General features: G+C 48.9%; 1 protein-coding gene across 2 annotated transcripts in view; it reads right to left on the bottom strand.

Moving 5' to 3' along the window:
• Positions 1–24,359, bottom strand: part of LOC149327467 (pecanex-like protein 4) — a 132,932-nt gene that overhangs the window by 20,459 nt on the left and 88,114 nt on the right. Inside the window, exons 14-16 of one of the 2 annotated variants that reach the window (XM_089565154.1) lie at positions 22,380–22,582; positions 7,573–7,847; positions 2,817–2,972 (exon numbers count right to left, since the gene is read on the bottom strand). In XM_089565154.1, the coding sequence (XP_089421280.1) occupies positions 2,817–2,972; positions 7,573–7,847; positions 22,380–22,582 (634 nt within the window). The remainder of the gene's footprint in view (positions 1–2,816; positions 2,973–7,572; positions 7,848–22,379; positions 22,583–24,359) is intronic. The other variant, XM_089565155.1, reaches the window with a different exon arrangement.

The following is a 24,359-nucleotide window of genomic DNA, read 5'->3' on the forward strand; positions in this document are numbered from 1 at the left end:
TTGTTTGTGTACCCGGTGTTATTAAAAGAGGAATTGTGAGCGCTACGAAGCAGCCCTTTAATTTTCGAATCTGCTCCCACATTTTTTAAGATGTTATCTGACCGTTTATATATGAAGCATGAAACTAACGCACCGAGCTTTTGCTCTTGCCTTTTTTTTTTTAGATGTACAAGGTTCTCCTGAATCGGATACCTGCGAAATTTACCACACGCTTATTTTGTTGTTGTTGCTTTTTTGCTTCCTCGCAGTCTTCTGTCCACCACACTTTGTGGTTTTGCCGCACCACTCCTGAATACTGTGGAACAGCTATGTGTACGGCAGCTATGACGCAATTCGTAAGCTTGCTTTTATCTGATCGAGGCTGAGATTTCCGAAAACTACATTTTCTAAAGTGGCTTTTGCCGCAAAAAGTTGCCAGTCTGCTTTTTTGCAGTTATTATATGATTTAACCTTGCATTATATGACTGAACCTTGGTTGCACTTCTGTAGTTGCTAATGAGCAAATACTCCCTACGTTGATCTTTTATGCTATATTGCTCACATCCACTCGTAAGCGCTCAGTAAGAGTTTTCTTGTGACCAGCGGGCGGAAATCGTTACTCAGTCTGCGGATGGTAGCATTTCCGTTTTCTGCTCTCTCCCTCCGGCGTAGATGCTGAGCGATGAAAGAAAATTGGAGGAAACACTAAGCTCCGCCTTAAGGGTGTGGCGCCATAACGTTCTTGGGTTAATGTCCCTATACATGCGGAATTGGTCACTCTCTACTCGACATTCATAGATCGCTGGGAGTCCTCATACCACTGTTGGCGCAGTGGCAGCGGTTTTGCGATGGGCAATTGTCCTGCGATGGCAGGTGGTGTCAGCCCTTACAAAAAAGAGAGTATTACACAGTCTATAGAGTGTCTATAGACTTCTGTCTATAAAGTCTATGCACTGTCTGTAGACAATGCAAATACCATAGACCGTCTGTGGACAATCTATAGATTTATGACCATACACTTTTAGTAGACTTTTGGCTATAGACAGTTTATAGACTATGAATAGACAAAAAGCAATATCTATAGGAAGTCAATAGAGTCAATAAGAGGTCTATAGACTGTCTATAGACAATTTTTTAAGCGAACGGCGATGCTTGTGCTGCCCAGGTTACTTTTCCCAAGCAACCCTAGCACCCAGACATTAAAATGCCATCCGCCCCAGTGGGTAGTTTGTGCACAATCCGGCGACACGTGGCCAACCTGCCATAGCTAGATTGCTTTGGGGTTTTTTCATGGACTTCACGGTCAACTACGCTGACGCGACGTCATAGGTCTTCTCAACACCCTAGAATACGCCGTGGTAGTTTAATAGCTCTTTATTGGCATGGGTGCAATACATCCAGCGAAGGTGGGCCCCGCAGAACATCACCTTGAAGACTAAGTGGTTATGATGTTCGGCTACTGAACTGAATGACGCGGGTTTGATACCAGCCATGGCAGCCGCATTCCGAGATAGGCGCAACGCTACAGGCCCGTGTACTGTGTGATGTTAGTGCACGTCAATGAAACCCATGTGGTCTAAATTACCCGGAGCCCTCCACTACGGCGTCCCTCATAGCCTGAGTCGCTTTGGGACGTTAAACTCCACAGAACCACAAAAGCGGATCTCCTGATTGTTACATTCTGCCCCCGAATACCATGAATACCAAGATTCTTGGTAGGAGCGGAAATTAAAAAGCTAGGCTACTGCTAGAAGCTCTGCATACCAAAAAGTTATCTGATCATTGCGTGAGTGATATGTCTGTACACATTTAGTCTGCTGACTTTGAATTCTAGTGCGAAAGCACTACAAAGCAAATGCAAACGGAAAGGCCGCTGCGTTGCACCTTTCGATAGTCACTATCGCCGAGCAAGAATCTTGTCCCCTTGTCTTTTTTTGTGCTTCTTGTCTTGTGCTCCGAGCTTACCCGCGTTACTCGGGTAAGCTGAGGTAAGTGCGGAGGAGCGTCGCGCAAGCTGCAGCCAATGACAAGAAGTAGAGCGTTCTTGCGGGCTAGTTGGTTCATTGCAAAAAAAGATTAGTACTGCCCAAATAGGACGGGACAGGGGAACGAGGAACACAGACGACAACACAGCCTGTGCTTGTCGTCTGTGTTCCTCTTTCTCCTGTCCTGTCCCATTCGCGCAGTACTACTCTTCTCTGCAATGACAGGAATCTCCACCTGCCAGTGCAGTGGCGCATCACTTAACTGCCGCGCCACTGCGCTGGCAGTGGTAAAGGTATTCGGCGCGATCTCTGAATGTTACGTAGAGAGTGACCAAATCCGAATATACGGACATTAACCCACTAAAGCTATGCGCGTCGTATCCTTAAGGCGCAGCTTAAGTGTACCCTCCGAATGAAGGATGAACACCTGCACGTCTACTCAGTTTAACTATGTTATCCCTCTACCAGTTTTTAAAATCGTTTTGTTAAAAACCGCTCTTACTTTACTGTGTGCATCAACCCCTCCCCGCGCATGCTCGTCTACCCCTTTATGTATGCTGTGAATGACAACTCGAACAGACAGTTGGTAGCAGTGGCGCTGGTGAATGCACTGTGCCTTCTCCTTTGCTCCTCGTCTGTTTTTCACGCTCACTCCTTTCTATCATGCATCACTAACTAGCCCGACAGCATGCTCTCTTGTTCTACCTTTCTTCAACCTAACTCGCGCCTCGAGGGAAAGGACGTAGGGGTAAAAAAGGGTACAAACAGAGAACTGCACACACATGCAATTCAAGGCTTTGAACAGACCGCACGTGCAACTCTGCCCGAGGTTTCACGTCAGAAGACGCGTACCTGAACGCCCTAACCACGCCGTCCACCAGGCGGCACTGCTGCGCAGAGGAAGCCGCCGAGTGCAGCGCTTCTCCGGCGAAGCCGGCCGCCACGTCCGAGGGTTGCGGGAGCCGCCGGGTGGGCAGCACCAGGCCGCGGCAGAGGGCGGCCAGTCCGCTGCGCCACAGCGAGAGGAGAGTTAACCGTCGTCAACTGCCGCCGCACAGCACAGGCTGTGGTGGCAAGAACCTCATCTTGTACACTGTATATCAAACGCATAATGAATAAACAGCGCTAAAGACGATGGCGAAGAGCAAACAGGACGAGCTCTGACTCGCAACTAACGTTTATTGAGGAAAACACAGAATATATCTAAGCCATTATTATCATCATCATCAGCCTGCCTACGCCCACTGCAGGGCAAGGGCCTCTCCCATGTCTCTCCAATTAACCATGTCCTGCGCCAGTTGCGGCCACCGTATTCCCGCAAACTTCTTAATCTCATCCACCCACCTAACTTTCTGCCGCCCCCCGCTACGTTTTCCTTCTCTTGGAATCCACTCCGTTACCCTTAAGCACCAGCGGTTGTCTTGCCTTCGCATTACATGCCCTGCCCAAGCCCACTTCTTCCTCTTGATTTGAACTAGGATGTCATTAACCCGTGTTTGCTCCCTCACCCACTCCGTCCTCTTCGGATCTCTTAACGTTACACCTATCATTTTTCTTTCCATAGCTCGCTGCGTTGTCCTGTGCGATGTCAGTGCACGTTAAAGAACCCCAGGTGGTCGAAATTTCCGGAGCCCTTCACTACGGCGTCTCTCATAGCCTGAGTCGCTTTGCGACGTTAAACCCTACCAAACAAACAAACAATCAATTTGGTCGAGTGGGGCGATCCTTCGTGAGCCCATTTTGGTCTTTTAAATAGGATCGAATTCGTAGCTCAAGTGCTCTATTAGGTGCGCAAAGCTTCTCCCGGGTTCCCCGAATTATACCTCTGATTTTGGAACATCGCGGCTAGGCACGTTCGGAAATCGTAGCTCGCAACAAGTGTCAGCCTCAGAGGGTTTGAAAGAGAGGCTTAACAAACCCATATCAGACCTGCTATCTGTACGCGTATTTGCACATTACCGCGCAAAGGGCAAGCATGCAGACGAACAGTTCGTAGCAATTCTCGCTGCGTTCTTGAACCCTGCCTCATCGTCCGGTTTTGTTTTATGGGATTTAACGTCCCAAAAGGGCTCGGGCCATGAGGGACGACTCATCGTTTAGCGGACTTCTAACAACACAAGGTTTGAGAAAATAAGATGCCAAGTTCTTGCACTACCCGTTGGCATTCGCCCCAGTGGTGGTCAAGAGGCCTGCAAAACCATCGCCAGTGGACATAAGGACCTCGCTGAAAGTCGCAGGTGCAAGCCATGTCTTTAATTACCCGTCGTGCAGCGTTTACATAGTGCAGTTTAGCCGCTGCTCCCGTATGCGCCCTGTGTCTTCTCGACTCGCATGGCAGCCCAGAAGTACGCGATGGCCAAACAGCGCTTTCAAAATGGCGGCGCTCAAATTTATTTCGCGCTCTGGTCTATACCTTCAGTGCCGCATTCCTGCCCCAACGTTGTCCATGCCAACGCATTCAGCACACATCTGTCACTACCGACACGTATACCTTAATGGGGGACTGAGGCGTTCACTGTCCCAGGAGGCCAGTTATGCGCTTCTCCTTTGCTTCCGAAGCTCCCGCTCTTATCGGTTTCGGCGCAGCTCCGGAGCAGCTGAAGGTCGCTGAAGGTCAAAGCGACGGAGTCGGCGAAACTAGCGGAATATGGCGTAGTAAAGCTTTCCCTTTAATGCATTAAGCAGCACTGCCGGACACTTTGCCTTGTGTCTCAAATGTATCAGTAAAATAAAGTCTTCTGGATACGCGTACACGTTGCGTTGGCACATAACTTTGGCGGCACAAAATATAGGCGGCTGTGCCTATTGTAAGCATTCGACAGTCTCCCACTATCTCCGGACGCCTAGCGCTAGCTAGGGGATATCACGAGGACTAGGAGGCGAGAGAACGAAGACGGTACTGGAGAGAGGGCGCGGAGATTCGGACGACCATAAAACCCCTTGAAATTTGTTAATTAACGACAACCTTTGCAGAGAGCCGCCTCTCCCTCTTTTGCGCCCGTCGCCTCTTCCCATTGGTCGATGGTTTCGCGCGCAAAAGTCCTTTAAACCCGCGCTTTTCGCAGCCGCAGACGCCATATCGTCCGCTCCAACTGCGCACCGTAGGTTCGGCAGGCGTCGTTGCGGACACTGCGCTTTTGCTTGCTGTGAAGAACAGCGCCTTTTGTTTTGCTCGGAACGTGTTTCAGTCACCTAACTTCAAGCCGTCTATCTGTGCGGCATGACGGGCTGCTGCGTCTTCGGGTGCAAGAACCGTCACGACGGTGGAAAGCGGTTCTTCGCGATCCCATCATCGAAAACCGACGCGGGCCGGAGGAAGGTTTGGTTATGCAGAATTGGCCGGTCGACTTTGAACGCAACGCCATCGACCAGACTTTGCGACGTAAGGGACGTGCTTTCAATAGCTGCTGAGTTTTCCTTTTTTTTTTTTTCAGGCTACGCTGTGCAGTGGTTTGTTCGCGATCGAGCGTATGGCCGCAGTAAGCTCGACATAAGGGCGCTTGCGTTGAGTGCATCGTGGTTGCACGCACGCAAACGTGCAAGTGACGCGAGGCACACGTCTAACTGCAGAGTGACGTTCCTTAAATTTGAGCGCATGCCGCAGTTCGACATACATGGTGAAGCGCACGCGTTACATTCTGCAGTCGCGCTCGTGCGCGCGTGCGTGTATATATATATATATTACAGAAAAAGACAAAAAGAGAATTATCGCGCCGATATGCATCGTCAAGGCACCGTAGGCACCGCTGGTGGAAACACCAGCTAGCGCACGCTGGCTTGCGTTTACTCTCGAAATATGACCAGTAGTTGTGGGTATGCGTGATAGTGCCCATCGTAAGTGGGTGGCGTTTCCTGTCACTTACTTTCTAACATCACTTCCGCGTTCTCGCTTCCCCTTGACGCCTAACTAGTTAGGAGGAGAGAAGCCAACAGCCACAGAAACCAAGGAGCACAGGGGATTTTTTTAATTTATTTTATTTTTTTGTGGTGTTGATCAAGTAAGAATATTACTGAATATGTTGTCGCTTAAAGCTAATTGATTAGAAAAGCAGAAGAAAAAACAACCACATGCCGCCGGTGGGATCCGAACGCACGAGATAGGGAGGATACGAATGCGAGCAAATCTGTGATAACCTCTTTTATTAATGCTAAAACGTTTTTTTTGTTAACGTTGCCCACAGTGAGGCCTCCATTATCTCCATTTTTTTAAGTTTTGTTGCAGCTTCTTTTTTTAATGAGATCCGTATAAAAAAAGGCTTTGGCTTTGCCGATGTGCATTCAGTACTCGGGCTGTTTCTGAGCCTGAGCCGGGCATGTCTATCTCGCGGGCCGGGCCGGGTTCGGGCCTATATCGAAAAAATCGGGCCGCGGACTGGGGCGGGTAACGAAAAAGGTTGACGGGCTCGGGACGCGTGAATAATTAAGGCCCGTGCAGTGCTCTAATAGCGACTATACGAATATGGAAAATTATCGGACAGATGTGTTAAAAGCGAGGTAGGTTTTGCTTCTCAATAAATGACTGATGCGATGAAACATTTGCTAGAACTTTATTATCCCATTGCTGGCAGGCGAAGGATATTTGCGAGGTAGGTTTTCTCCTAATTAAGTAACTATTCCAAAGAAAATTTTAATGCAGGAGCCTATATCGTTACAGTTCATGCACGCGAGAGAACATTAGGGGAGGCACAGATAAGTACACACGTAGCGTGGCCTTCATACCGTATTTCGAGCACTCCCTCAAGCGTCCTACCTGGTCCGCGATACACTGCAGCAGACCAAAACGAAAAGCCACTATAAGAGCGGATGACCTACGGGCATTTAGAATGCCTTCACTTGCAGGTGTCTTTGCGAATGTCAAACCTGTGCATTCGTTGTAGCACGTCCAGCGTTCCGGCGGGGACGGTTGTTCTGTTTGCATACTCCTCTTCACCAAAAAAGATTACCGCAAATTCATTCTACAGCCTCGTGATTCACGGTCACGTTCAATGCACGCCCCACTCTCGATATCAAACTTGGCACGCGGCATAAAGCCCGGCGCACCCGGAGACGGTGCGCGTGCGGCTCTACCAAAACAATCCATCTATGCGTGCTCATTTTTGCCTTCAGACGATTCAGTGAAGCATGCAAATGTTTCTCCTAAGTCACCGATGTATTTATGCAGCGGAACGCACGGTTAATGCGCAGACATAGAGAAGAACTCGGCAAGTACGGGAACCCTGCGCAACCAATTGAAAAGGGGCGTTAGTTCCTTCGGAGCGGGCTAGAGGTCGTCACCGCAGTCACATGAAATCACAAAGAAAACAAAAGTCGTTCGCCCGGCGCGCGGGGAGGAGGAGAGAAGAGGGAGGGCGTCTTGTCACTACTTTAGTTTTTTTAGGGGCTTTAGACGAGCATAGTGTTTCTGTATATGCTCCCTACAGGAACACTAGACGAGCAGGCCCGCCGGGCCGAAGAAAGAGACGCGACTCCGACCATTGTGTGATTGCGTAGTGTATTCCAGTTTTAATGCCTGGAATAAATGTGTTTAAAATGTAACTGAGTCATCGATGAAGGCGACCAGCGACTGACACTATCCATCGTCACCTCGTTTTCGAATGAAAGGACCCACCTGTACTGGAGAAGCAACCTGCGGACCGACACAGGGTCCCCGCACTCGCTCCGAGCCTGCGGCGGCATGCGCTTGGCGTAGCGGCGAAGAACAGAGCTCCACCAATCCTCGTCGCTCTCCGCCAGCAGTGGGAAGAGCACGCTGTCAGAGGGCGCCACCTTCTCCCGGGCGAAGTCCAGCCACTCCGGCGGTGGACTCAGCGCCAGTGCGGCCGAGGGCTGAACGGCGGGAAGCTCGGACGGGAAGCGGACGCCCCTCCTCGTGGCCCACGGCAACTGCGCAGAGGGCGACGGGTCTCGCTTTAACGTTAACGACGTTAAGCGACGTAAACGTTTGAGCACCAAATGATGCTAGGGTGCTTGGCTTTCCTCTCCGCTCTGGAGCTGTGTGTGCATGCGGCCATGCATGGTTGGGGGTGTCCTTCCAATCTGGCCGTAAGAAAATGGCGTAGTATTGCAAATGAGCAGGATATGCCCTTTTGCTGTCAAGAGAAAGCAAGAGAGTAGGTGGTGACAAACAGCGCTGTGTTTGTGTCTTGTGTCTTCTCTTCTTCGTCTGCGTCCTTCGCGCTGTTTTTCCAATGAGCAACCAACTAGCCCGCATTTCAACGCTTGAAAGTTTGAAAGTTTGAAATTTTATTCGGCCATATTTACAATATGCCCCCGTTGAGAGGCAAAAGGAGGCAGACAAAGCATGCCTCCTGACGAGGCCTACACCCCGGCTAACACATCATGACAGAGGTGACAAGACGGCAAATTGTCACATATGCAAAAAAAAAACTTTACAACAAAAGAATAGCATACTTTAAGGTAAGCTACCTAATCTCGAAGAGAAACAAAGAAAGACACTCCTGATATCTTAAAAAAACAAACATGACACCGTTACGCCCGAACTATCTAACCAGAAAAATACAACACAACTAATACTAGCAAAGTGAAAACCTTTTGCAAAATTGACAACAGAAATTTAGTACAAATATGCAAGAAAGAGAAAAATCCACAACACTGATAAAAAACAAAAAACAGTGGCAACCCACCCATGAGGTCAAATGAGGTCAATGATTCAATGTCATGAATTTCATTGCAGCGATTCAAAGACCAATGGTAATGCAGACGCGATTAAGTATCGCGTCCTTTAATTAACGGGCTTCAATGCTCCGAGAATCAAATAGGGTTCAATGAATTCCATCTCAAGTTCCGATTAATTTGACTCGAAAGCTGACGCTCTAATGTTTTGGCGTCCTTTCACTTGTGCAGTTCAAACAACCTGCTCATATAGCTGGAAGCGTATAGGATCTGATTCTCATAATCTTCGGCATCGAATATTCAAGCGTGCACAGATTCTGCAATGCAACAAGGTGAGGTGTTCGGCGTGTGCAATTTGCTTACATTTTTTTTTTTTTTTCATTTTGAAACCTAGAAGGCACCGGCTCCAGAAAGCGCCATGCTTTTTCTCAACGTGACTTTCAAGGAAGTTATAAGCACTTCGAATCTATTGACTGGTCACCAGCGCCTGACTTGCTAGATGAAAACGTAGCCGCTTCACGCCTGACACCCATCGTCGCTGAGGTTATGAATACAAATATTCCTAACGCCGCCTGCAAAAAATGTCGGTATCCATTCTGGTTCTCGGCGGAACTTATAAAGCTGCTTCATATGAAGCTGAACTGTCGTCGTCATTTGAGGACAGAGGGCTAGTACTAACACTTTAGCAAAATCAAATGACGAACACATAGCGCTAATAGCAGCCGCCGTAGAGGAAGCAATATAGAAACCGAATATGTCATCAGTTAGAGCTACACATCAGTACAAAAATGAAGTAAGTAAAAGGAGTATACCACTGCAGATGAAACAGCAAGCCACGAAGCTGGTGAGATAAGGAAATCAAGTAGGCCATCAAACAACGACGGGTGGCTTCAAGGGAACACAAGAGACGCAAACAAGGCGCAGTTTTCTGAAGAAGAAATAGGCGAAAAATTGGGATCTTATCGACAAAAGAAACAGGAAGTTCAGGTCTTCGTCCAGGCCTAAATAAATCAGTGCTCTGATCTCTGGCTGGCTGATGTTCGCGATGCAAATAAAGGGTGTGGGGACGCGCTTTACTCGTCCCCTGTGGTTCGCTTCTTCGCAGTGCATCCTCAACTCGTCCCCGGTGGTTCGCTTACCCGCAATGCGCCCTCTTATTTGTGTTACTTTAACTAAAAGGGAAGGGGGGGCTGGCGTCGCAGCGCCGCGAGCGCCTCGGGTGGCGTGTGTGTTTGCTGCGCGCGCGAGGGGGAGAGACGGTCCTCTTTGGCTCGGGAACGGGGTACCGCGCTGACGTTCGGCGCGAGGCTCCGCTCTTCGCCGGCTGGCGCGAACCCTCGTGGGGAGGAACGTTCCTCCGCATCTCGTCCTGTCCGGTCTCGGAGTTTTCCTCTGCCCTACCGTGGGCGAACATTCGCTCGTAACCGTGCTGGTGAGTCAGACGTCCTCGATTCCACAGTGTATTTTGTTGCTAGCTGGCGTTATTGTTGTTGTAGCAATAAATGCCTTGTATGTGTCAGCCAGTGAGTCGTTCCTTTGTTCCCTCAGAGCAAGGTCCGCCGTGGTCGGCGCGCCCTCGGTAGCGTACCCGACCACGTGGGGGGGGGGGGGGGGGGGTCCGGGCGGTTTTGAGCTGGGTCAGCCGCGTTTAAACGGGGAGAACGTGTTTATCCCTCCCTGATTAAAACCCCCCAAGGGGACCAAGAAAACTGTGGAACCATTAAGCTGGCTGGGTACAACGAATAAAAGAACGCAGGATCAAGATGCAGAGGGAAAATATTTAGAGGGAGACGATGCTGTGAACTGCATTACGCCAGTCATAGCTGCGTCACTTAACAACGACGATAGTGTAATCTCCCCAAATGAGGGAGCAACACAGGACAGCATAACAGAAAGCAGCTTAGAACTGGCCAGTCTTAACATGAAAAACCAGGAAGGAAATATTCCTGAATGCAAATCCGTAGGGACAGACGAAATTCCACTTAAGCTAATTAATGAACTTGGCCCAAGAAACAAGTAAACGCTGACAAAAGTAGGAAACAGAATTAAATGAACTTGATTTATGACGGGAAAGGATATAGGCTGCGCGTAAAATCCTTCGTACCGATTAAGATAACATCTGTCATACGCAGGCTGGCAATGCAGGCGGTGAAATTAAAAAAGTGGTCATGGGTCGAAAGTAATAAGATACACGGAGAACTTCAGAATGGGTTCAGATGGAGTAGGCGCTTAGATGATAGCCTGTTCGTTCTTACCTAACGCATATATAAATAACTAAGACGGAAAACAGACCTCCGTGTTTAGCATTCCTAGACTTTAGCGGTGCATACGACACCGTGAACAGTGGAACATATTAAAAGATGAAGGTATTGGTCATAAGGTAACTGATTTTCTACAGGAAATATATCTACATAATAAATGTGAAACTACATGGAAAGAACAAAAAGTAGGACAACTGTCAAGGTGCGCAAAGGATTAAGGCAAGGTTGTCCTCTCTGACTGCTGCTGTTCATGCTTTATATCCTAAATATGGAAAGGAGGCTACGAGAAAGTAATCTAGGTTGTAACATGGCGTAGCTACATCGGCTCTCCAGATTCTTACCGCCCTCCAAGTACAATCCAAACAATTGGAATCCTTCACTTCTACACTGCACTCCCTACATGAGTCATTGCCCCCGGCCAAAAAGAAGGAACGCGTACCCTCACGAGCATCTACCTCTGCACTATCATAATGGCGTTTGGCGAGGACCCCGAGATTATGCAGGGGAACTGTCAAAATCTGTGCCATAATAAGAACCCCTTCCACCAGTATCTACTCACCCGCCCCTCCCTGCTTCATTTTCTTCTTCTCCAGGAGACTCGGACGGCCCGCACTGTCCCAGGCTACCGCGCCTACCATGCCACTACGGCCACACCACTTGCGTCTATTTATTTGTGCAGCGACGTGCTCGTTGAGCCACTTGACATCCCCTCCACCCTCCTTAAATATTCAGTTGGTGTGGTCTATTACCACCCTTCTTCCCGCGTCTCACTCACCCTTTTGTCTTTCTGCAACCCCCCTGTCACCTCCTCTTTATTTTTCACCCAGGGCAAGCTCCTTCACTCTCTTCCTTCTACCTCTCCTCCTTGGTGGTGACTTTATTGCCCCTCACACACTCCGGGGCTACCCTCAAACCCGGCCGCCTCCTCCACTGTCTGGCCACCTCACCCTTCTTAACACTCCCGGCTCTACTCGAGTGGGCACTGCCTCACAGCGCCCCACGACACCCGACCTCACTTTCTCTCGGGGTTTACTTTCCTTTCACTGGCACGTCACAGCCGAAACTCTTCTCAGTGACCACTATCTTGTCCACATTTCCACCTCTCTTTCCCACATCCCTCGATGTCATCCGGTCACTCATACTGACTGGCACGCCTTCCCGCTAATCTCGCCTCCGACTCATTTCAATCCTACGACGACTGGACGTCGCGCATCACTGTAGCGCTCACGTCCAGTAGCCGTCGCGTTCGCTCTCGTCACCCAGTCCCAGACACATATCCTCATCTTCTCCGTTTATGGCATCGCCGTAAACATCTTCAACGCTCCTTTCGCTCCCAACCCCACAATGCCCAACTGTCCTCGCTGATCACTGCTCTGCGGGCCGAGATCGTCGCCCACTGCGCCTCACTCGAGCACTCTCGTTGGAGTGCTCTTTGTGACCGTCTTGACCCTGCATTGCACTCGCGATCCACACGATCTCTCTTCAAATCCCTCGTTGCCACTAAGCCTGGTCTTGCTCCCACTATAGCTAAAGCCCTTACTCAGGGGACTCCCTCCGATGTTTTTAATCAGCTCGCCTCTTTCTACCTACCTCCCCCTCGGGCACCCTCCTACCCGGTGTACTCGGGCGGACCTAACCCCGATATGGGCCACTCCTTCACTCTCCGAGAGCTCGAATAGGCTCTGGCTGCTAATGCTACACGCTCGGCTACCGGTGAGGATGCCATTACATACACCACACTTCACAACCTTGCTGACTGCGCCAAAGAATTCCTCCTTCAAACCTACAATGAGGCCTGGTACAGTGGCTGCCTGCCGAGCTCCTGCACCTCCTCCCCCATTTCTATGATTCCAAAGCCGGGAAAACCTCAATCTCTCTCTCTAACCTCCGCCCAGTTTCCTTGACATCGTGTGTTGGTAAGACCCTTGAGCTAATGGCCCTGACTCTCTCTCTAATTTTCTCGAGGCGAGGGACTTCTTCCCCCATTCTTTCATCGGCTTCCGACGCCGCGTTTGTGCACAGGACATGTTTCTGATTCTCCGGCGCAGCTTTCTGTCACCTATCCCCACTCAAATTCACGCACTTGTGACCGTCGATGTTCGCAAGGCCTTCGATGGTGTTTGCCACGACCACATCCTTTCCCAACTCGCCTCCCTAGACTGTGGCTCCCGCATGTGCTGTTATATCCGCTCATTCCTCTCTAAACACGTTGCTCGCTTTCGAGTAGACACCCGTCTGTCCGACCCCCACCACCTCACCCGTGGCACTCCTCAAGGTGCTGTTCTCTCTCCTACCCTTTTGAATCTTGCTATGGGCCCTTCGCCTCCCAGCTAGCTGAAATTCCCGACCTGCATCATATATTTTACGCCGACGACATCACTCTCTGGTGTTCGTCTGGCTCTCCCGGTCACGTACAGGACACCTTGCAACGTGGCCTAGATCTCATCGACTCCTTTCTCACCACCGCTCTCCTCTCGCCTGCTCCTGAAAAATCCGAGCTTCTCCTTCTCAACCATTCCTCATACCAGCGCTCACACAATCACTTCGTTTCTCTCCACCTTTCTGGTTCTCTCATTCCTGTCATCACGCAGTGAAAAGTTCTGGGCTTTCCTTTGCATGCGGACAAGAACGTGCAAGCCCTCCACCACGCTTTCACCACCCACCACTCGGTTACTCACCTCCGGCGCGTGGTCACTCGGCGCTCAGGTCTCCAGGAAGCTCATGCGTGTCGAGTTGCCCACGCGCTTGCCCTCAACAAGGTCTTGTACTTTGCACCCTACGTTTCCTTCAATCAGACTCAACTTAAATGCTCTCGAGACTGCACTTGTGGGCCTCTATAAGGCAGCTCTGAATCTCCCTATCACTACCTCTACTGCTAAGATATTTGCCACAGGCCTCTTTCACCCTCTCCGTTCTCTTCTCTCTTTCCATCGTGACTCGCAGCTTGCCCGGCTTTCCCTTACCCGTCAGGGTCAGTGGTTACTGACTCAAGCGGGTATCTCGCCCATTCTCATCGCCCCGTTTATCTCTCCAAACTCCCGCCCCGGCTCCCAATCTTCGTATCCGCCCCCTCCCGACCAACATGTCCCCCGTCCTGCACGCCGGCCGTCGTCATGCGGCCGCGCAGCACCATTCCCCTCTCTTTGATACCCAGGGTGCAGCCTACATGGATGCCTCCTCCGTGGCTCCTCGAGGTTCCTGCGGCTACGCCCTGTACCATCCCCACCTCTCCGCTCCTGAAACCCACACCAGCGGGTCGTATCTCGGCCCCCAGAAAGCACTGTCCCTCGAGGTCCTCGCCATTGCTCATGCCCTCCAGTCATTTGCGCTCCTTCACTCTCTCCAAGAGTACACAGTCTATTCAGACTCACAAGCCGCTATACACCACATACAGAAACGCGCCCTAACCCCTTCTCTCCAACAGGAGGTCGAACTAGCGGTCTCCACACTGCAGTCTTCCGTCTTTTTCCTCCGCTAGGTGCCTGGGCATTCAGGGACTGACGGCAATGAGCTGGCCCATCAGCTCGCCCGCGACACACTTTTCCGAACACCGTTGATTCCCTGGCCCAAGCCCTCGGAGAACGGTGGGAGACACCCTTCGCCGCACCATAAAAGAGGTCTACCTCGAGCTCCGCTTTGACAAACGCCTTTACCCTTCCCCTCATCCATCACTCACGGTGCCGGAGGCTCGCCTTCTTCGGAACATCCAAATGAATGGAGTTATCAGCCAGTCTCGCCACTTTCTCTATCGCTATCGATCGGACCCTTCCTGTCCCAACTGCCGCTGTATCTATGCGGACCTGGCCCATTGCCTCTTCTATTGCCCGGCTGCTCAGCAGGAGGGTTCCTACCCCCCACTTTCTTTATCCATCAACACCTGGCTCGACTGGCTTGGCGCTGAAGGGGAGGAAGAACAGCGACTTCTGGCCGCCCAGGCGGTCGACATGCTCGGCCTGTAAATTATGGCCGAATAAAGGTCTTCTACTACTACTACTAATATGGCGTACAGATAGGTTGAAAGGCAGTTCAGCAACGGCTGCCAGGTTTAATATATGCGTACGATATTGTAGTGTTAGCAGGGAGTCAGGAAGATTTGCAAACTCTGGTTAATTCTTGTGGAGACGAAGGAGATGCTCTCGGTTTCAGTTTTAGTGCGACTACGTCAGGTGTGATGATTTTCAACGATACGCCTGATCAGGTGCTTACGGTGCGAGGCCATGAAATACCTGGAATGGCTGAATAGAAATATCTCGAGGTATGCGCAAACCAACGAGCGGTGAACTAGAGATGCCGGGATAATGAAACATAGGGCATTTCGGGGGTACAACAAATATGAACTACTGAGAGGTATTTGGAAAGGAATAATGGCGCCGGGGCTTACTTTCGGGAATCCGGTTCTGGGCTTAAGAGCAGAAGTTCAGTCGAGATTAGAAGTAAATCAGAGAGGTGCTGGAGGTTAGCACTAGGTGCCCACTGCAAAAGCACAAACAAGGCAGTACCGGGGGATATGGGCCGGGCATCGTTCGAAGTACGGGAAGCTCAGAGTAAAATACGATATGAAGAACGCCTGAGCAAATTGGGCAATAACAGGTGGGCAGCTAAGGTATTTAAATACTTATGCAGAAAGAGCGTTGACTCCCCGTGGTGGAAACGAACTAGAAAACTAACCAGTAAGTATGCCGGACATGAGGACGGAGAAAGAAAGAGCATTAAACGACAGGTTAAAAACGCGGAAGTTAAAAATCGGAATAATTCAATGGAAACGAAGCATAGTGAGAACTGTATCGATTACTGGAAAAGGCAGATCCCGAAGGAATCGTTCTATGATAACTCAAAAGTGAGTGCCCTACTCTTTGAAGCTAGGTCAGGGAATCTTACACGCGCAGCTACAAAAGACGTCCAGCGAAGATTACGCGTGTGCTGTGTGTGGTAAACCTGTAGAAACAATCGGACACCTCATACTAGAATGTGTAGGTATCCATTCGGATGTCTATGCACGCACAGTCACTCTCCCTGAGGCCCTAGGGTTTAGACATAACAATGGTCATCTAAATAAATCTGCGGTGAAAGTTAGCAAAAAGCGATTGGAGGATTGGTGGCGGAAAAGGAGAGGTGTGATAGGGTTAGAAGTGTAGAACTGAAAAAGTATTTAAAGAAAATGGAATTTTAAGACCAATTTATGGCACTGTTAAATAAAAACAAATGTAATAATTCAATTCAATTCATATTTATTTACCAGAATACTGGACGGTCTCCAGGGCTAAAAGTTGCAGCCAGCAACTTGACTGGGCCCTGGAGCCGTTTACAAGGGCAACAGCAGACGTCGGTTCCGAGCAGCACAACAAAAATATTCACAACTCTATGAACAAAAATGTACAAGGAAATAGAGACATGGTAGAATATTTGTCATTGCAATCATACTCTCATTTACAACTGTGAAAAGTGTATTCGTAGTTGCTTTGGCGATTTGAAGGTTACTTGTTTGAGTTTATTTAGCAAGACTGGTAGGTTGTGTTTTAATGATTGCAGTTTGTACTGAGTGCGAAAAAATGGAACGAACCAGGGTTGGGAAATTCGTTAAAGAAGTAGCTCTAGGCTGCAGCAGCGCTAGAGAAAGAAGGGAACTTTGAGTGTCATGTTGAGAAAAATAGAAAACATGCAACAAGCGATGTTCATAGTGATGGTCAAAGCTAACAATATTATATTCTGCAAATAAATGTCTTGTTGTAGACTGACGGTCAATGTTAGCTATGTTACGAATGAACCTTTTTTGAAGAACTATTATTTTGTCAGTATTTGCTCTTGTCGTGCTTGCCCACACTAAACTACAGTAGCTCATGTGCGGGGCAAATAATGCATTATATAGTTGAAGTTTAACCTTTTGGGGCAAGAAAGCACGACATCGAGATACGGCTCCAGTCACTGAAGAAATCTTGTTTGCTACATAGTGTACATGAGTGTCCCAGCTCAAATGGCAAGAAAAATACACACCAAGAATTTTATGAGCTTCCACAAGATCAATACTTTTGCCACGAATCATTAGGCACCTTTCAAGAATCAGTTTCTTATTACGGGCTCGAAATAAAATAGCTTTCGTTTTCTGAGCGTTTATTTTCATGCGATTTGACTGGGACCAAACAGACAATTTTTCAAGCACATCATTACAATGTAGCACAAGATCACTGGGATCGTTTCCCTCTTTGAAAATCTGAAAATCCGTCCAGTTCACTTTCTGTATAATGACACATTACTCAACCGATACTTTAAAACAAGAAACCAAGGAAATAATTTTATTGCAACATTATCGAACCTCATGAGAAATGATAATGTTTATGAAACACGTCACCATGAAATCTGGCACATTCCATCAGTGCGTACCAACTATGGAACTCAGTCGTTGCGCGTGAGATTGCCGTCCCTATTGAATATTCGCAATCCATAAAAAAAAAATTCAGTTAGCTAAAAGCAAACCTAGAAGAAAGTCTACGTCTTTTCCTACATATTTTAAACTTTGATCAACGTGTCACTTTCTCTTGTTTTTCCTAACGTTCTTATTGCTCGCTTTGTTACCCTGTATTCACCAGTGCCTTCGTGCTTTCGTCCTCTGTTTGTTTTGCTTAGCTATTATTCATGTATCTGCCTTGTATCATTACCGAGAATGTTTTTACTAGTACATTGTGAACTGTTCGTCTTATTAATAACAGAATTGTTCATTTAGTTTTCAGTCATGACTTTTTTATGTTCTGAATTACAAATTTGCAACTGACGATGCCAAATATCATTTCTATATGTCCGTACGCACATGAATTGTTAAGGGGCACAGACCCCGTCAAGCTGTCTTCAGCTTTTTGTCTGTGCTCCAGACCTCTGTAAAGATGTCGAATAAAGATGAATGAATGAATGAATGAATGAATGAATGAATGAATGAATGAATGAATGAATGAATGAATGAATGAATGAATGAATGAATGAATGAAATAAGGACACTACTATCATCAGCGTATATGATGAACTGAACACTGTTGTCAATATGAATTATGTCATTTATAAACAAGTTGAACAGAATATATAAATTAAGTTCGCCAATAATACAAATGAAACGTGGCATCAAAATGAAAAAGCGCACAGAAAGATCTTAATCATAAAATAATCAAGTGCAAGGAGCTTAGAGATAAATTTGTTAACAACACATTCATAATAAATTTTAGAAAACTCTTATTACAAGTATATCGCTCCCATTGGCTCCCAAGAAGAATAGCATGTCATCGCTATTTGAAGAAAGAATGCAGTTGTTAGAGTAAAACAACAATTCAGAGACGTCTATTTTTTGTTCGTTAAAAACGACCGCTGGTTCACAAGAGGCGGTGTTACGTGTCCATCACCCGAGTCTATTGTCCTCACAAGCCGCTCGAGCGCTCGTCCTCCTCATCCTCTGCTCACATCCCTCTTTCTCTCTCCTTATGCGAACGGCTCGGGTTGCTCTGTCTCGAAGCTAGGGTTAAAGCCCCTTGATAATTTCTATCAAGGGGCTTTAGATCGGGTTGCTCTAACTCGTCATCTGGTGAAGGATCTCCGTCGGCAGGGAAGAGCTGGCATTCGCATTGAACAGTAATAGAGAAAATGTATCAGTGGCAAGGGGCATAATTCGCAATAAAATTCACTGGTTTTGCTAAGAAATACCTTCTCTTTTATTTAGACAACGATAGCAGTGCTTTATTAGCAAAAGATAAGAATGGTTCTGAGACTATATAGTTATAATTATTCGTGGAATAGAAGCTCTCACGTTGCTGGCTGTGTTCAAAGCGATCATGAGCTGTCTCATGTGTCTGAGTGCTTTGTTATGAACATGCCTCTTTTCTGTCAAAGAAACAGGTGGTGATGTGCGCACGTGTCGTTTCCTTTCTTGTGCTGTTGTAGTTGCGCTGCCGCTCTTTGCATCATGCACCAACTCGCACAAAAGTCATATAATGTTTTTGTAAGCGTTTCATTATGTGAAAAACGTTGTTATGAGTCTGTTGGATTTTGTTAGTTTAATAATGTCTACCTTTCCTTCACACGTTATGTTAGTAATACACATAGCATTTTAATGAGCTTCAGGAGGTGTTCATTATTTTTCAATTCTATGCTGGTTATTTGTGTACGTCCACCGCTGCTTTTCATTACGGTATTCCACTTTAAAAAAAATGCAATGCCTCAGGGCTTGCAGGCTATTGCATGAAATCGTGCAGTTGAAACGGGGAACATGAACGCCCTAGCGAACAGACCTCAGAGCAGCTCACTTTAATGCCCGATATTACGACGATCGCTCGTGTAAAGTAGCAGTGCGTAGCAGTATTTCCAGTTTGCGGTCCGAGGAAAGTGCACACGCGTTTCACTCCTATCATTTTGCGGTGAATATAGCCGTCTTTTGCAGTCAGTGCGGCAGCGCTGGCAGTCCAGATGCTATTCCTTAATCAGCTTGAACACAATGGCGGACGCCGTAGTAGACCACGCGGTTGTCCTCACTCTGAGCGGGAAGGATTGCGCTGCCATCAAGGTACGCTTGGAGGTAACGTTACCTCATTTAGGACGTGCGCTCACAACTCACACCACCCCTCGAGATGGATGAGACAGTGCAGAATGTCGCACGCTTCCGTTTTCACATGCCGTTAACACTTCAAGCATGCTCATGCTAACTGACATCGACTTGTAAAGCGAAAGCTTTGCTAGCTAACGGCGACCATTTCACCGTGTCTGCACGAATGACCTTGAACAGGAAAAACGGAGCTGTGTAAGTATATAACAATAAGGACGGAGAACTGGGTGAGTTGGCGGGGATTCATAGTTTAAACTGCGCGAAGAAACGAGGACACAGCGGCCTGCGCCTGTCTCGTGTATTTTCTTCCGCTGTGTCCTCGTTTTTTCGCGCAGTTTAAACCACGTGTAAGTAACTAGTCGTCGTGGCCGCTGTGCGGACCGCTGCGCGCTGCCTATCCAATGTCTCACTTCTTAGCCAAACATCCTCCTAATCAAGCCTCAGTCATATGGTTTCCAGTGCGCACGGAACCCACGGGAGGGAATCATGGCGCCCACCGGCACGCCCGAGCTCTTTATACCGGGATTCCCCCTTAGCCGACGAGGCAGAGGAACAAGCTACACGTCCCATAATCAGCTTCGCCCAACACCTACAGACCCACAGACAGGCGACACAGACATACCCCACACCTCACAAAACTCTAGACAAGGCGGAAGAACACACCCTTCGCCGACTACAAACAGACACTCTCGTAACACCACTTGAACTCCACCAATGGTACCCCTCACTCTACAAACCAGAGGGCCCTCAATGTGGAAAAATAGCGACAGCTTTTGACATGATGTGGGCATGCCAATTCAATCTCGCCAGTGGAATGCTTCCGCATCCCAGTTTGGAGCAGTGGGAGGCCATTCTGCTCAGCGAGGACCCTGACTAGCAACGCGGACTGGTTCGCATAGTCCAGTCTGTGGCGTAGACCAATAAGCTGCCGAAATAGGCGGACCACCCAAGGCGCCGGTAACTGCCATTCTTTAAATAAAGTTCTCAATCAATCAATCGCTATGGACGAAGTAAGTGTGCCGGAGCCGACATCCTCGAGGGTGGGTACTCCCAGACGTCGGGCCGAGTCTGATCATCCGGTTGACATTGCCAATCGTGCGAGGGATTTAGCAATTGATAGGTAACCTAAACGCGCTAAACGGGCAGCCAAAACCGATGAAGAGCGGGAGCTTCGAAAGCAAAGGAAAGGCGCATAACTGCCTTCTTTAAACAGTGATCACCTCAGTCGCATTTTAAGCTACATGGCGGTGGTGAGAGATGTGGGCTGCATGCGTTAGCGCTGACAACTTTGTGGCAGACACATGGCGGTGCAGCAATAGGCCGCAGCGTGACTTCACGCTGGTTATACAAGCGTGACTTTCGCTGGCATAACCAGGGAGAGCTGAGCTAAGCCGCAGCCATATTTTTGCAGAGAAATCTGTAGGATGTCTTCGCGTTGCGTAGGCACATGCGTGTCGGTCCGCATTGGTATGCGCTGCACTTCGGCGGCACTGCTGCAGTGCAGCTTGGACAGGCTCGCACTGAATGGTGCTATAAGGGATTGCATAAGAGCGCGCTTAGCAGGCGGACATCGTGGATTGAAGAGCGAAGGTGATGGGGTATGGGCCATACCTCGCCGCCCTCGATCTTAAGCTGTATGGCACATGCGAGGAGGTAGTGCTCTGTCATACTAGCGTTGCGAAGACGGCGATTCAACAAGCGGGAGAGAGCCTAGCACCGTGCGCCAATGGTCGGTTGGTTGGTTGGCCTCAAATAAAATGGCGCATACTCACTATGGGGGAGTGGCCAAGACACAGGCGGTGAACTGCTGGAAAGAGTAGCGTTTATAGAGGAGGAAAAGGAGTAGTAATAGGGAATAGGCTGACATATTGGACAACGCAACGTCAGGGGGCCTGTTAGCTGGGAGATCGAAGGCCGGACGATGGCTTTTTAGTACAAATTCGAATGGAATGCATGTAATGGTTCAATTTTGCACTGACTTGAGCGGAAAAAATAGTGAAATAAATTTTTGAAAATCAGAAAAATAAATATAAATAATAATAAAAAAATTAGCACGGGAGTCGCTGCGTTTCTAGAAGAAAATTTTGAACAGCACGGCGCACACTCCTGTTGAAGCGCCAAAGGAAAGAACAACCGCAGTGGACACATGCAGACCCAGGTGGTGAAATGGAATTTCTAACAGGCGCCTCCTCAAAGAAGAGAAGCGGCGGCCGCACAGCAGGTAGTGATCCACTGTCTCAGGCTCGGCACAAAATGGGCACAGTGGGGAAACCGCCAGACCAGACCTGTGAAGGTAGAAATTTAGCAGAGGTAGTCGGCATCGCAAAACCCGTGAAAGAGACCTCCATTCTGCGCGAGCGCCAGTCTTTGCTACTCCAAGGATGCAGAAGATGCTGATACTCGGGAGATGAAGTAAATGCCGGGTCTGAAAATTCCTGAAATAATGAGTAACTGCGAAACCTCACCGCAGCTGTATATGCGCACGTTGGCAGGACAGCAATTATGCGCATGGCGCCAGTTGCCTCTATGGGCGTTCTATCGCTTCCCCATTTACTTCCCTCTCCCTGTTCTCTCCCTCTCATTTTTATTCCCGCTAGCCGAAGCTCAGGTGCTTCAGGTTTCGATGGCAGATGCAGCGGCAAGCAACATCTGTTCCTTCCATTTTTATTTTTACTTTTGTGTATTATCAATAATAGCCACTAAGAAAAACGACCGTTCGAAGGCCTACTACGGCGAGAAGGTGAAGCACTGCTACGAGCACGGAGATGAGGACGAAACGTTATAGTATGCATGGCGCGAATACGAGGCACTGTGCCTTAGTTACTAACCAATCGCGAGACTGAATTTGGTTTCCGCTCAGTTTAGCGATTTACGTGGCATAGCAAAACAAGACCAATTTTTCTTCCCAATAGTGAGCGCCCAGTGGCCGCAGGAGCAGGGCCTCACCTGTGACGTGGCCTGGAGACTGGTGGCGGGTAGGGCCTTCTCGGGTTGGTGCTTCTCCGCCCCGTCCTCAAGAGGGTCGTCCGAGTCCGACCATGCGACAGAGTCAAACGAGGTGGCCCTGAAGACGGGGTCCTCCCACGTGTCGCCGGCGCCCGCAGTGGCGACGGCTGTCGGCAACACCTCCGCATTGTCCTCGCCCACATCTGTGGCGCAGTTCAATCCGCGTTGGGCAGAGCGCAAAGCAACACTTCGACAACACGAGCGTGGCTGTGCAGTGCACGAGTCATTGAGGACTTAAAGGCGGCAAGATAATCGCGCCATACGAATACAACTCACACAAAACATACAAGCATAAATCAGTGGTTCAAGGGAGGCTTGGCATCCTTTTCCTAGTCCGCATCGAGATAGATGTGGCTGCTGCTATAGCGCAGGCACGCATCCGCAACGAGAATGATGTCTCATGTTGATCATCATCATCATCATCGTCAGCCTGACCACACCCACTGCAGGGTAAAGGCCTCTCCCATGTCTCCCTCCAATTAACCCTGTCCTTTGCCAGTTGCGGTCACCGTATCCCCGCAAACTCCTTAATCTCATCCGTCCACCTAACTTTCTGCCGCCCCCTGCTACGCTTGCCTTCCCTTGGAATCCACTCCGTTACCCCTGAGGACCAGCGGTTATCTTGCCTTCGCATTACATGCCCATCCCAAGCCCATTTCTTCTTCTTGATTTCAACCAGTTTGTTCTCTCACCCACTCCGGCCGCTTCCGATCCCTTAACGTTACCCCTATCATTTTTCTTTCCATGGCTCGCTGCGTTGTCCCTAACTTAAGCTGAACCCTCTTTGTTAGCCTCCACGTTTCCGCCCCATAGGTGAGTACCGGAGGTGAGTATGTCTCATGTTGCCGCTGGTGAATTTATCACAACTCTGGCAGCTGCGATAGCGCAGTATTCGCGTCATCCAGTCATTTGAGGGTGTTTCGTTGAGAGGTGTTTCCACGAGTTTGGCGGCCTCGTTTCGCGACACCACGTCTAACTTGATGGCTACGTGAACGGGATCGATCGCGGACGGTGGATGCTGACGGCGGTCGCTAGACGTATAGCCGACGGAACTTCTCTACAACAGGTAGAGCTGTAAAACATCGACAACTCTGAATGTTTTTGGAGTGGGGCTTGTCAACGCAGCAGTTAAATTTGCAGATTCATTTAGTGATTTGTGTTTGAGTTCGTAGAAGTACGAGAACCTGTATTAACGATGATTTGCCGCATTATAAGGACGCTCAACCACAACAGTTATTTTCTACCGGCCTGGTATGAACCATCAAAAAACGGAACACACAAAAAAAACACGGAAAACCCAGGAAGAACGAACAGGACAAGGATTTTTATCTTGTTGACACGTGCTGAATTTCCTGGCACATGCTCACCGAGCAGGAGGTGTTTCTTCGATCACGCATCAGTTGATAGGGCGCTCCTGTCCTGTCCGTTCTCCCTGTGTTTTCCGTGTTTTTTTGTGCGCCGTTTTTTTGATGGATCGTTACCAACTAGCCCAACTTTCTGCTTTGCTCAACTGGTATGAACGTCCCGTGAGATGTTCGGTAGTGTCGTCGGGAAAGGCCACTGAAACGAGTGCAACACTGGAGGAAGATACTCATCTCGTTTGCGTGCACAAAGTAGAGCAGCTTTTGCGCCGTCCTGGTTGCGATTTCACACAAGATAATAAGACGAACCTAAGACCCAAGGGAGCAGCATAGTGTCCCGCTCACGCGGACAATGCCGAAAGCCTAATTCGGCAGTCGAGGCACTGAAAAGACCCGCCAGCACGAGAGACCACGGCGGGGTATTGCCCGGCCCTCACACAGAGGCCGAGTTGTGTTAAACACCAGAACTGCTCAGCTTTTGATTCTTCGAACCGCCGCGAACTACCGTATATTGCCGATTATAAGTCGACCCCCCAACTCGCGACCCCCTTTTTGCAAA

Source organism: Amblyomma mixtum, chromosome 10 (assembly GCF_055824585.1).
Source record: "Amblyomma mixtum isolate Tamu chromosome 10, ASM5582458v1, whole genome shotgun sequence".
NCBI lineage: Eukaryota > Metazoa > Arthropoda > Arachnida > Ixodida > Ixodidae > Amblyomma > Amblyomma mixtum.